Consider the following 11,589-nt stretch of genomic DNA (forward strand, 5'->3'; position numbering starts at 1 on the left):
CGGCCGGTGGGGGAGGGGAGATGGCGGCGCCCGGGGTGGGTCACGGGCCCTTGGCGAGAGGAGCCCTGTGCGGGGAGCTCCCGGCAGGTGCTCAGCCTCCGGCACAGTCCACGCCGTGTCCGCGCTCTGCCTGCTCCGGCCCCGCCCGACGCATCTGTCGCCGGCCCCTTCCAAGTCCCTCGTGTCTGGCCAGATGGCCGGCCCTGCCTGGGGCGCTGTGGACCTCGGGCTCAGGCACCCAGGCCTCCGTCCGTAGCTGCCCTGGGTCCCCTGGGGGCGGGGCCTGCACAGAGCCGTCCGGAACCCGGCTGCTTCTCCCTCGGTGGCAGGTCCCAGTCTGTGCTGGCGGGGGGCTGCCGGGCCTCTCGGGTGGGGTGCCTCCTCCTGCGCGTGACGGACAGACAGCTGCTTACGGACAGGCGGGCGAGGGTGCCGATTCAGTCGGACGGTTGGGTTGCAAGATCAACGCCTTGTCCCCCAGTAAACAGGACATCGGCTTCGACATGCATTTCAGGTGAACAGGGAGCCGGGCCACAGCGCACACGGACGCGGAGGCAGCCGACCGACCGGGCGCCGCTCCTACCTGCGCCTCCGGGGGCGGGACGGGTGCTCGGAGCTCCGCGCGGAGCCGGCAGAGGCAGCCCCCCCGGGTCCCAGGCGCCGCTGCGGGAGGCGGCCCCGTGGCCGTGGCGTGGGTGCTGGAACCTCACCTGGCTACTCGGGGGGCTGTGCTCACTGAGCCTCCTGGGGGCCACGTGCACGCCCCAAAGCCAGTCACCGAGAAGGAGACGGCAGAGGACCCTGCTTGGCCCTGCCAGGGTCAGGTGACCGTAGTGTGTGTGTGTATGTGTGTGTGTGTGTGTGTGTGTGTGTGTGTGTGTGTGTCTGTCTCTCTGTCCCTCTCTGTGCCTGGGCGTGGCCGCACCCAACAAGCATCCCAGGAGGGGAGCCCCCGGCTCGGGTGCCAGCCCAGGGTCAGAGGGGCTGGACGGCCGGGGGTGAGACACGTAATCACCCTGTCAGTGCGGCGTCCCTGACACTCGGGCTCCGAGGCTGAGCCTGCGTCTCGTCTTGTAAGTGAAAACAGATTTCCTGACCCGGGGGCGGGGCGGGGGGGGGCGGGCAGGTCTCAGATGTGGCGAAGGCTCCACCCAGAAAGGGTGGTTTCGCTCCCCTCGCAGCAGCCAAGCCGAGGAGCCTCCGTCCCATGGCCACCCGGGGAGGCTCTGGGTGTACCCCCCGCCCCCTGCCCCCCACCCCGCCACCTGGAGGCCTTTCCTGACTCAGCCACAGCGCCTGCCGCCCTGGGGCCACGCCGAGGGGTGCGGGTGGACAGGCCCACAGGCTGCTTTTTGTCACTGTTTTTAAAAAAATATGTTTATTGATGTCAGAGAGGAAGGGAGAGGGGGAGAGAGAGAAACATCCATGGTGAGAGAGAATCATGGACCGGCTGCCTCCTGCACGCCCCCCACTGGGGACGGAGCCCACAAGCAGGGCCTGTGCCCTGACCGGGAATGGCACCCTGACCTCCTGGTTCCTAGGTGGACGCTCAGCCACCGAGCCGCCCGGCCGGGCAGCCGGACTCCTAGAGGGCGAGCAGCTTGGGAGGCGCTGCTTTCCCAGAGCCCGGGGAGCTGGCGGGCGGCGGCAGGCAATGCCGTGGGGAGGCGGGGACCCCAGGTTCCTGGCGGGAGGGGAGGGAGCTCCCAGTGTCCCGTCCGCGGCGCCCACTTCCCCAGCTGGCACCGGGCCTCAGAGGCGGTCCCTCCTTCCCGGTCTCCTCGTGCCGCACAGCGCAGGCGGCCTCCAGGGGCCAGATGGGCCACTGAGTGCCCAGATGACCTCTCGCCGGCTGGACCAGAGTGCCCGCCCCCCCCCCCCCCGGGCCTGAGTCCGCTCCCCATCCGCCCAGCCAAGGGCCTGGACCACGCCGGCCCGCGGCCCCAATTGGTTTGTGGCATTAAAAGCGAATTGCGATCGGCGGGCTGTCATCTCTACCTGATGAAACATCACTCGATCGATCTCCTCCCGGCCCGCTGGTCCTGCTTCAGCGTTTCCCAGAACGGCTCGTTCGTCTTGATCAAAGTGTGGACACCTCCCCCGTGGGCTCACAGCCTTCCGTGCCCACCCGCCCCACCCAGGCCCTACTCCGGAGGGCAAGGGTCACCTGGGTTAAGATGAGAGCTGGGAAGGGGGCAGGGAGGGGCTGGATGGAGGGAGGGGCAGGGAGGAGGCCGGGCTGGTGGGAAGGATCCTGGGGACGCACCTAACCTGCTCTCGCCCCACCTGCTGTCCTGCCTCCGGTTCTCCTTCCTGCCCGCCTTCCCGGGCCTGTTGGCTGCTCCCCCCCCCCCCCCCCAGCCTGTGCCCCTGCCTCTGCCCTTGGGCTTAGGACCTTTCTCTGGGTGCCCGTTCCTCCCCAGGGGCTGCAGAACGAGGGGTCTCAGTCTGACCGCCGACCCCGCCTGAGTCTCCGTGCGTCCTGCTGTCCCGCAGGCAGGCCAGCCCCACGACCCCACCCTGCCCATGGGTTCCGACCGGGCCCGGCCACACTCCGCTGCAGCGTCGGCCCCGTACTCCCTGGCTGCCTGGTGTTCCTCGCCGGCCCTCCGCCTCCTTGCACCATTTCCTCCAGGACAGCCAGGTGCCACCTCCTCCAGGGAGCCCTCCTGGACCACCTGGGGCCGTTGTACGTGGGCCCCTTGGCTGTCCCTGTCAGTCTGCCCACAGCAGGGAGCCCCGCGCCAGAGCCACCAGGTCTCGGCGGCAGGGCCGTCCCCGCCCTTGCCCTCGGCCTCTCCGGGCGCTGCCTCCGGGGGGGGGGGGGGGGGGACTCAACCCCAGACCTGGCAGCAGGAGCGGTTCCCCGCGGGCCCCCGAGGGGACAGCACTGACCTGTGTCACCCGACCTGTCCCTGAGGCCACAGCATGCTGGGACCTCCCTTCCCCTGTGGGCTGACCTCCCTCCTCCACTCCAGGGCGCCCGCCGCCCACATGGGACAGGCCAGGCCGCACACCTGTCTCACTCGGGTGAGACCTGTAAGGCGCGGGACCTCGTCCTGGGGGTCTCGAAGGCCAAGGCCGCCGCAAGCCCGTTCTGGTCACACGTCGGAGGGGCTTCGTGCCGGCCAGCGGCTAACCCGGAGCCGGCCTGGCACGGCGGGGACATGTCTGCAGAGACCCCGCCCTCTGGGGCCTCCGGGGATCCCCGTGCGACACACAGGGACACTGAGGCACGGTTAGGATTCCGGACCATTCCGGAACAATAGTTCATATATTTATTCTTAAGCAAGTTATCGATAAAAAATTCAATACTAAAATGCATTTACATAGAGTCTGCTGCTCATAAAACCTCTGTTTTTGTTTGTTTTTAGTGTTTACATTGAAAAACCCACCCCTCTTAGTTTACACATTTACAACAGCCGGGCTCCCGCCGGGCGGGGCGTCACACGCACGCAGACGGGGGGAGGGGGGCGGGGGGACGGAGAGCGCGCGGGGGGCAGGCATCCGCAGGGGGCGGTCAGCAAGGACAGGGTGCCTGGCCCTGCGCTGCGGGCTCGGACTCTGGGCTGCCGTCTACCCACGCAGACGGCCACCAGGAATGAAATATTGCACTCGTGGGGAGGCGAGGGGGAACGGGGTGCAGGAGGTAAGCTGGGGTGCGGGGACCCCCTCCTGGTCCCTGCGCTTCCCACAGAGCCGCCAGGAGGGGGAGGAGGGCGAGGAGGGCCTTGCAGGCCGCCGCAGGGTTTCCTGGTCAGAAAGACAGAGGGGCCGGGTGGGGGTGCCGGGCACCCGCCAACACCCCGTTTCCCGGGAACCTGGGCTGTGTCTGTGGGTCACACACGAGTGCCTCCCGAGGAGCCAGGGCGAACTTGGGGGGCTTTCCTGGGGCTCTTGGTGGGGACACGTGGCCCTCAGAGCACCTCAAGGGCAAGGCCCTGGGGCCAAGGCCGGCCTCAGGAGCAGGGACGCGGTGACCCGTTCCAGGGGCGCTGGCCTGTTGCTGAGGCCTGGGGTGCCCACCGGTGTGGCCTGGAGTGAGCGCCCAGCCCCCCCCCCCCCCACACACACCATCGGCCCGGCCCAGCGGCTCCGGAAAGGCCCGGAACCCCGAGGGCTGCGGGCTGGTCTCCCTCCTCCAGGCAGAGGCCGGCCAGCAGGAATCAGAAATGACTGGAATATTCAGGAACTGAAATCAAAACATCGCTGTCTCATCCAACACTTGAAAACATTTGTTCATTTTTGTTTCGTTGAAACAGAGGTAAGATACACGTGTCTGTGGCCACACGGGGGCGGGGGGGGGGGGGCTTGGCTGTACTTCCGCTCCAGGAACCCCCTCCCGAGGGGCCCCCCAACACGTTCTGCCCAGGAGATGGAGTCACGTGAAATAAACTCGCGTGTGGCCTCCATCTGACACGGCGCCCCCGAGCTCGGCCCGGCCCCCGCCCCCGTGGTCACAGACGCCCAGCCGGGACACAGCCAGGCTGAGGAGACAGTGCATTTCAAAGAAAACCCCAGAACAGACCCGCACACACGCACGCACACGCACATCCTCGTCACGCATGCGGGAAAACAAGTCCTGTCCCGCGTGTTTTTTCATAAAACTTCCCGCAGAAACACACTATGTACAGAGAAATAAATAGACAGACACCTGATTCTCTCTCCCTGGTGGGACAGTCGGAGGTACTAGGGAAGATATGGCTTGGATTCTACTCTCTCGTGAGCCGCGGGGAGGGGCGGGGGAGGCAGAGGGCCGGGCGGGCCGGCGGGCACGGGGTCCGGCGGGCACGGCGCCCGCGGGCGGGGGGCTGGGTGCCGAGGCGGCACTCTCTCCGGGGCAACAAAAGGCCTGGATCCTGCCTCGCTGGTTTGCATATCTGTTCACTCGCCCCACCTCCCGCTCGGCGGGGCGGCCGGCGGCGTCTGTCCGAGTCCCCCGCTCCGAACGCGGCACCCCGGCGGGCGCAGGCTCAGCACAGGATGGGCACGCCCTCGGCCGTCACCAGGCGCCCCGTGGCGGGGTCGTAGGTGCCCGCCAGGTAGTAGAGGTCCCGCCGGTCCTGGCACTTGCGGCTCCGCGTCATCTGCTCGTACTGCTCGCGCCCCACGACCTGGCACTTGTGGGAGATGGTCTGCACGTCGTTCTCGTCCTCGTGGCAGGACTGGTACAGCGCGTTCTGGGGGGGCACCTGCGTCAGGGCCGGCCTGGGCCCCCCACCCGGCAGGGCCCCCCCACGCAGGGCCCCCCCCACCCGGCAGGGCCCCCCCCCACCTGCCAGGGCCCCCACCAGCGCACCCCCCCACGCAGGGCCACCCCACCCGGCAGGGCCTCCCCCCACCCGGCAGGGCCCCCACCAGCGCACCCCCCCACGCAGGGCCACCCCACCCGGCAGGGCCCCCCCACCCGGCAGGGCCCCCCCACGCAGGGCCCCCCCCCACCCGGCAGGGCCCCCCCCCACCTGCCAGGGCCCCCACCAGCGCACCCCCCCACGCAGGGCCACCCCACCCGGCAGGGCCTCCCCCCACCCGGCAGGGCCCCCACCAGCGCACCCCCCCACGCAGGGCCACCCCACCCGGCAGGGCCCCCCCACCCGGCAGGGCCCCCCCACGCAGGGCCCCCCCCACCCGGCAGGGCCCCCCCCCACCTGCCAGGGCCCCCACCAGCGCACCCCCCCACGCAGGGCCACCCCACCCGGCAGGGCCTCCCCCCACCCGGCAGGGCCCCCACCAGCGCACCCCCCCACGCAGGGCCACCCCACCCGGCAGGGCCCCCCCACCCGGCAGGGCCCCCCCACGCAGGGCCCCCCCCACCCGGCAGGGCCCCCCCCACCCGGCAGGGCCCCCCACCAGCGCACCCCCCCACGCAGGGCCCCCCAGGCCCAGCACCCAGCCCACCTTCCCGTCGCGGTGCCGCTTGCCCAGCTTGGTCTCCTCGGGGTGGTAGAACCACTTGACCTTGACCACCATGTTGCTGCCCCAGGACTCCCACAGGCTCTCGATGCGGCCGATGTAGGGCAGGTTGGGGCGGCCGGCCGACAGGAACACGGCGCAGTCCCCCACCCGCAGCGTCTCCTTGCCGCGCACGATGGCCTTGTAGAACAGCTTCCGGGCCTTGCCCTTCATGCCGCGGCGCTGCGGGCACCGAGGCCGCGGTGAGGGCCGGCCAGGCAGGCGGCGGGACAGACAGACAGAGGCGAGAGAGTCGGGGGGACGGGGCCTGTCTTGTGTGCAGGTGTGGGGGTGTGGGCACCTTCCCGGATGAGCCAGGGCAGCCCAGCAGCCGGAGCCCGGGCCCGGGGGGTCCACGCGGGGGTGACGGCCGCCAAAGGGACACGGGTCTGAGCGCAGGGGCCGCCGCAGCTCGTGAGAAAGAACTCGTGGGCGCAGAGGCGCTCAAGGCCACCCCCATGGCCAAATACAGGGCGTCCGCCAGCCCCGTCCACGGTTAAACCGGCAAAGGCGAGGACCGGGAGGGGGTGGCCTCGGCGGGCCTCGCCTCGGGTTCATGGTGGGTGTTGGGTTCTTCCCTCGCGTTTCCCGCCTTTTAGTTGGAATTGAAGGAGAAAGGGGAGGACGAGGGGGTCCGACGCGCCCAGCGCCCACCTACCTGCGTGGGGCTCCCCGACCACTTCCAGAGCTGCCGGGCCGGCAGGAAGGCGGAGATCTTTGGCCGGTTTTCCACGGACGGCAGCCGCTGCCGCCGCGATCCCTCTTTGGCTTTGGAGAAGCTCAGGGGCTCCTTGCGCTTGAGCTTGGATTTGCCGCCGCTGGGCCCCGCGCCCCCGCCCGCCACGGCGGCCCTGGACAGGAAGCAGCGCTGGGCGTGGGCGTGCGGGCCGCCCCCCTTGGAGCGCAGGGCCTCGGGCTGGGCCAGGAGGGCGGGCACGGGGTGGGTGAGGCAGGTCTGCAGCAGCAGGGCCGGGTCCTCGTCGTCCGAGCTGAAGGAGGAGCCCTCGTCGTCTGAGGAGCAGAGGCTGGAGGTGGACAGGGAGCCGGAGGAGGAGGAGGTGGACGAGCCGGAGGACGAGGAGGACACGGACAGGCGGGCCAGGAAGCGGGAGGGCACGCTGGGCGCCAGCCCGGGCCCGTCCTCGTCCTCGTCCGAGTAGGAGCTGTGGCAGTCGCTGTCGCAGGGCAGCGGGTACTCGGTCTGGCCCGCGAACTTGCGCAGCGCCAGCCCCATGGGCAGCGGGGGCACGGGCGCCCGGCCCTTCCGGTCCTTGCCCGCGAGGGCGGGGTGCGCGTAGCCGGCGCCGGGCAGGGGCCGCCCCAGCTTGGGGCCCAGGTCCTTGTCGCCCACGAGCACCGCTCTGCAGTTCTTGTTCTTGGGGGAGGTCACGCCCTCGTGGTCCAGCTTGACCAGGAACTCGCCGCCTGCCCGCCGCCGCCCGCCCTTCTCGGCCTCCCCCCGCTCGGCCCTCTTGGCCCGCAGCAGCCGGTGGGCGCCCCCCGGCAGGCCCGGCCCGGCCCCGCCGACAAAGGGCGCGTAGGAGCTGGCCAGGCTGCTGAAGGAGTCGGCGCGGAAGCCGTTGCCGAACACGGGCGCGGCCACGCTGTGCACCGGGAACAGCGCCTCGCGGGCCCGCAGCCGCTTGGCGCTGCCGCTGATCTGGAAGAGGTTCTGCAGCAGCCCCGGGCCCTTGCCCCCCGCCGTGGCCACCGCCTTCCGCTTGGTCTGCGCCACCGTGGACCAGCTCAGCAGCGGGCTGGCCCGGCGGCCCAGGAAGTGGTCCGGGGGCCCGGTGGGGGCCTTGGCACCCGAGGTGAGGAGCTCCGCTTTGCCTGCGGGGGGCGGTGGGGGGCAGGGGGAGTCAGGGGCACCGTCGGGTCCCCACACCCCCGTGGGCGTCCCCCGCCCCCGCGTTCTGGGCAGCCCCCCAAATACCAGCTCTGTCTTTGCTGACGGATTTCCTCCCGGGGGCCTTCGAGGGTTCGGGGCCCTCATGCGCCTTGGGGGACAGGCTGGGGGCGGCGGGCTCGCTGGGCGGGGGGGCCTCACAGGACGCCTTCTTGGTCCTGCGGCAGCCACTGGACACCAGCAGGGCCGGCGAGGGCTCCGTGCCTGCGGAGCGGACGCGTGGCCTCAGGGCCGTGCCGCCGGGGGACCGTCCCCTCCCCCACCTGGGGAGCCTGTCCGGACCCGGGGGAGGCCCAGCCGGCTCACACTGGATCTTGAAGTCCGGGGGCAGCAGCCTGATGTTGGAGACGGCGATGTGGCCCGTGTCCCCGTCGTCAAACTCCACCACCACGGAGTCCCGGTCCTCCTCCTCCTCCTCGGCGCTGGAGTTGCCTGGGGGCGAGGCCTGGCTGAGCGGCAGCCCGGGGCGGAGGAGCAGGGGGTGGGCTCCCGGGCGGGCGGGCGCCTGACCGACGACACTGGGGCCATTCTGCTCCCTGAACGCACTTGACCTTGGAGCGGCCAGGACAGCTGGCAGCACCCTCCGCCTCCGCAGCCCGAGCGGCAATATCACCTCCATCCATCACCCCTGCCGGCCAGCCCCTCCCCACGCCGTGTGCACGTTCACGTCTGGCCCAGGCCTGCTGCACCTGCCCACCTGCCGTCTACCCATCAGGCCCTGGGCTCCACATCCCCTACCTGGGGGGTCAGGGTTCACTCCGGGAGCTGTGCCCACGTGGCCAGGTCACGACCTCTGGGACCAGGACTCACTCCCACCCTCTGCAGGCCCTGGTCCCCCAGAACCCCCCTCCCTGGTCCCATTGCCTGCTCTCCGGGCCCTTCTGGGCCTGGGAAGTGGGGTCCCCTCCCCGGCACTCCGGGGGCCTCCTGCCTGCAGCTCTGCCCGAGGGGAGGGGCTGGCAGCCTGGCGGGGCCCCGGCTGGGCTCACCTCGGACCACGTTGCCTGGGTACAAGCAGCGGGACTTCTGGCTCCAGTAGGCGCAGACCCTCGTGCCGGGCGGGAGGAACCGGCTGGACTGCGGCCGGACATCGAGAACCTGGGGGTACAGCCGGGCCCGGACGCGTGAGTGGTGGGTGGGCTTCGGGGTGCCGGGGGGTGCGGGGAGCAGCCAGGCCCCCCCCCCCCCGGCGGGTGTCCCCTCACCGCCTCCTGCAGCAGCTGCTCCAGCGAGTAGATCCTCTGCCGGTTGCCTCTCTCGCCCTCGATGACGATGCTGTAGCTGAGGGGGGCGGGGCGTTAGGCAGGCCTGCGGGCCACAGCCACCATCCAGGCCACGGGGTCCCCCCCGGCCCACACCCCGGCCTCACATGTCGGGCGGCTGCAGGCTCCGCACGCTGCCGGCGTACAGCAGGCTGTCCTCCTTGGGGATGAGCACGGGCAGCCCGTCCTGCAGGTCCTCCTTGTGGATGGTGCAGGAGCGCGCTGGGGGCAGGGTCAGGGGTCAGAGCCGGCCCCGCCCCCGCCCGCCGCTCACCCAGAGGCCCAGACCCCGCCCGCCCTCACCCAGAGGCCCAGACCCCCGCCCGCCCTCACCCAGAGGCCCAGACCCCGCCCGCCCTCACCCAGAGGCCCAGACCCCCACCCGCCCTCACCCAGAGGCCCAGACCCCGCCCGCCCTCACCCAGAGGCCCAGACCCCCGCCTGCCCTCACCCAGGGGCCCAGACCCCGCCCGCCCTCACCCAGAGGCCCAGACCCCCGCCCGCCCTCACCCAGAGGCCCAGACCCCCGCCTGCCCTCACCCAGGGGCCCAGACCCCGCCCGCCCTCACCCAGAGGCCCAGACCCCCGCCCGCCCTCACCCAGAGGCCCAGACCCCGCCCGCCCTCACCCAGAGGCCCAGACCCCCGCCCGCCCTCACCCAGAGGCCCAGACCCCGCCCGCCCTCACCCAGGGCTGCACTCTGCTCGGCGCTCAGGGGCCCACTGGCCTCCTCCTCGTCCTCGTCCTCCGAGAAGCTGCTGCTGTCGGCGAACTCGAAGTCCTCGTCCACGGAGAAGCTGTGCAGCAGCCGGCTCACGGCGTGGCCCTTGCCCTGCGGGCGGAGAAGTCAGCTCCCGGGGAAGGTGGGGTCCGGGCACCCGCTCTGGCGCCGGCGGGAAACCTACCTGTTTGCCGACGGCCTTGCTGGTCCTCCTGCCGGCCTTCCGGCCTTTCCCCAGGACGGCCTTGGCGTTGCGGGGAGACAGGGCCAGGGGCAGGGCCCCGTTCCTGCGCTGCTGGGGGGGAGGGGACTGTGGTGACCGTGGCCCCGCCTCCTGCCCGCAGCTGCCCAGGGGGTGACCTGCCTGACCCGGCACAGGGTCCCACGAGCAGGGACAGAGAGTACGGGCCCGGGAGCCTTTCCCACCCGGCGCTGATCCCACTGGCCCAGGACGCTGGGGCGCCCGCTAACTGTGGGGGTGCCCGCTGGCTGTACAGCTGCCCGCTGGCTGTGGGGGCGCCTGCTAACTGTGGGGGTGCCTGCTGGCTGTGGGGGTGCCCGCTGGCTGTGGGGGTGCCCGCTGGCTGTGGGGGTGCCCACGTGCTCACCCGCAGCCCTGGCTGGAGCATGGTGCTCTTGCGTGTGGCCCTCTTGAGGCGCTCGCTGGCCAGCGGGCCGCCCTCCGGGCAGGGGAAGGCCCGGGTGGGGCCGAAGAGGGCGTCCCTGCTGGGCGTGGCCCTGGCCTTCTTCTTGCCGGGGGCTCCCGGGGGCCTGCGGCCCGGCGCCCGCTCCAGCGCGGTGCCCACCGCGGCCTTCGCCGTCCGCCTCTTGATCTTGACCTCGCTCTCGGGGCTGGACAGGCGGCAGGCCCCTGCGGGAGGGAGGGGGGCTGTTGCCAGGGGCCCGGCTGCGGGGCCCCCACCGCCAGGCTCCCCACGCCCGCCCTGGCCGCCTGGTTACCCAGCAAGCCCTGCCGCTCTTTCTTCTTCTTGGCCTTCTGGTTGGCCTCCATCTTCACCACGGAGGAGGGCGAGGGCCCCAGCACGGCCACGGTGGCCCCCGCGTGCAGGGCCGGCCCCGGCTCTTTGGGGGGCACTTCTGTCCCCAGGAAGCCCTCGCAGCTCTCAATGTCGGAGCCACTGCCTGCGGGGGAGGGTCCGGGTGAGGGCGCCCGAGCAGCACCATTGGGGTGTGGTGGGGGGCTGATCACTCGTGTGTGTGTGTGTGTGTGTTTGTGTGTGTGTGTACCCTGGGGGCGGTGAGTGCAGGCCTGGCACTGTCATCCTGGGGTTGCTCTGGGAGGTGAGGTGTGTGGACAGGGGTGGGAGGGCAATGCCTTCCTGACCTTCCTTTCCCTGCCTCGGTTTCCCTTTTTTTAAAACTGAAATTGGATGGTGACAGCCAACATTTTTTGGGGGGGGGCCGGGAGTGGAAGGTGGGGGAGAGACAGAGAGAGAAACATTGATGTGAGAGAGACATCAACTGGTTGCCTTCTGCACGCGCCCTGACCAGGGCCAGCGATGGAGCCTGCAACTGAGGTGCGTGCCCTTGATTGGAATCGAACCCAGGACTCCTCGTCTGCAGGCTGACGCTCTATCCACTGAGCCACACCGGCCAGGGCCGGTTCCCTTTCTCACGCTTTGGCAGTGGGGCGCGTGCCTTGCGACTGGGGGGTCCCCTGCCCGGGGCAGCCCTTTTCCCCTTGCTCCTCCTGCCCTGGCCGATTTCCTGCTTCCTCTCTCTTT

At 71.0% G+C, this 11,589-nt stretch overlaps 1 protein-coding gene across 1 annotated transcript in view; it reads right to left on the reverse strand.

The window, feature by feature from the left end:
* Positions 1-2,854: 2,854 nt before the first annotated feature.
* Positions 2,855-11,589, reverse strand: part of BAHCC1 (BAH domain and coiled-coil containing 1) — a 45,937-nt gene continuing 37,202 nt past the window's right edge. The window contains 12 exon segments of the mRNA XM_079798606.1: positions 2,855-5,180; positions 5,899-6,135; positions 6,611-7,785; positions 7,889-8,065; positions 8,168-8,293; positions 8,851-8,959; positions 9,067-9,142; positions 9,231-9,345; positions 9,811-9,955; positions 10,029-10,139; positions 10,453-10,715; positions 10,805-11,120. Of these exon segments, the coding sequence (XP_079654732.1) occupies positions 4,974-5,180; positions 5,899-6,135; positions 6,611-7,785; positions 7,889-8,065; positions 8,168-8,293; positions 8,851-8,959; positions 9,067-9,142; positions 9,231-9,345; positions 9,811-9,955; positions 10,029-10,139; positions 10,453-10,715; positions 10,805-11,120 (3,057 nt within the window). The 3' untranslated portion in view covers positions 2,855-4,973.

The sequence above is a fragment of the Cnephaeus nilssonii genome (assembly GCF_951640355.1).
Source record: "Cnephaeus nilssonii genome assembly, chromosome: 19".
Taxonomy (NCBI): domain Eukaryota; kingdom Metazoa; phylum Chordata; class Mammalia; order Chiroptera; family Vespertilionidae; genus Cnephaeus; species Cnephaeus nilssonii.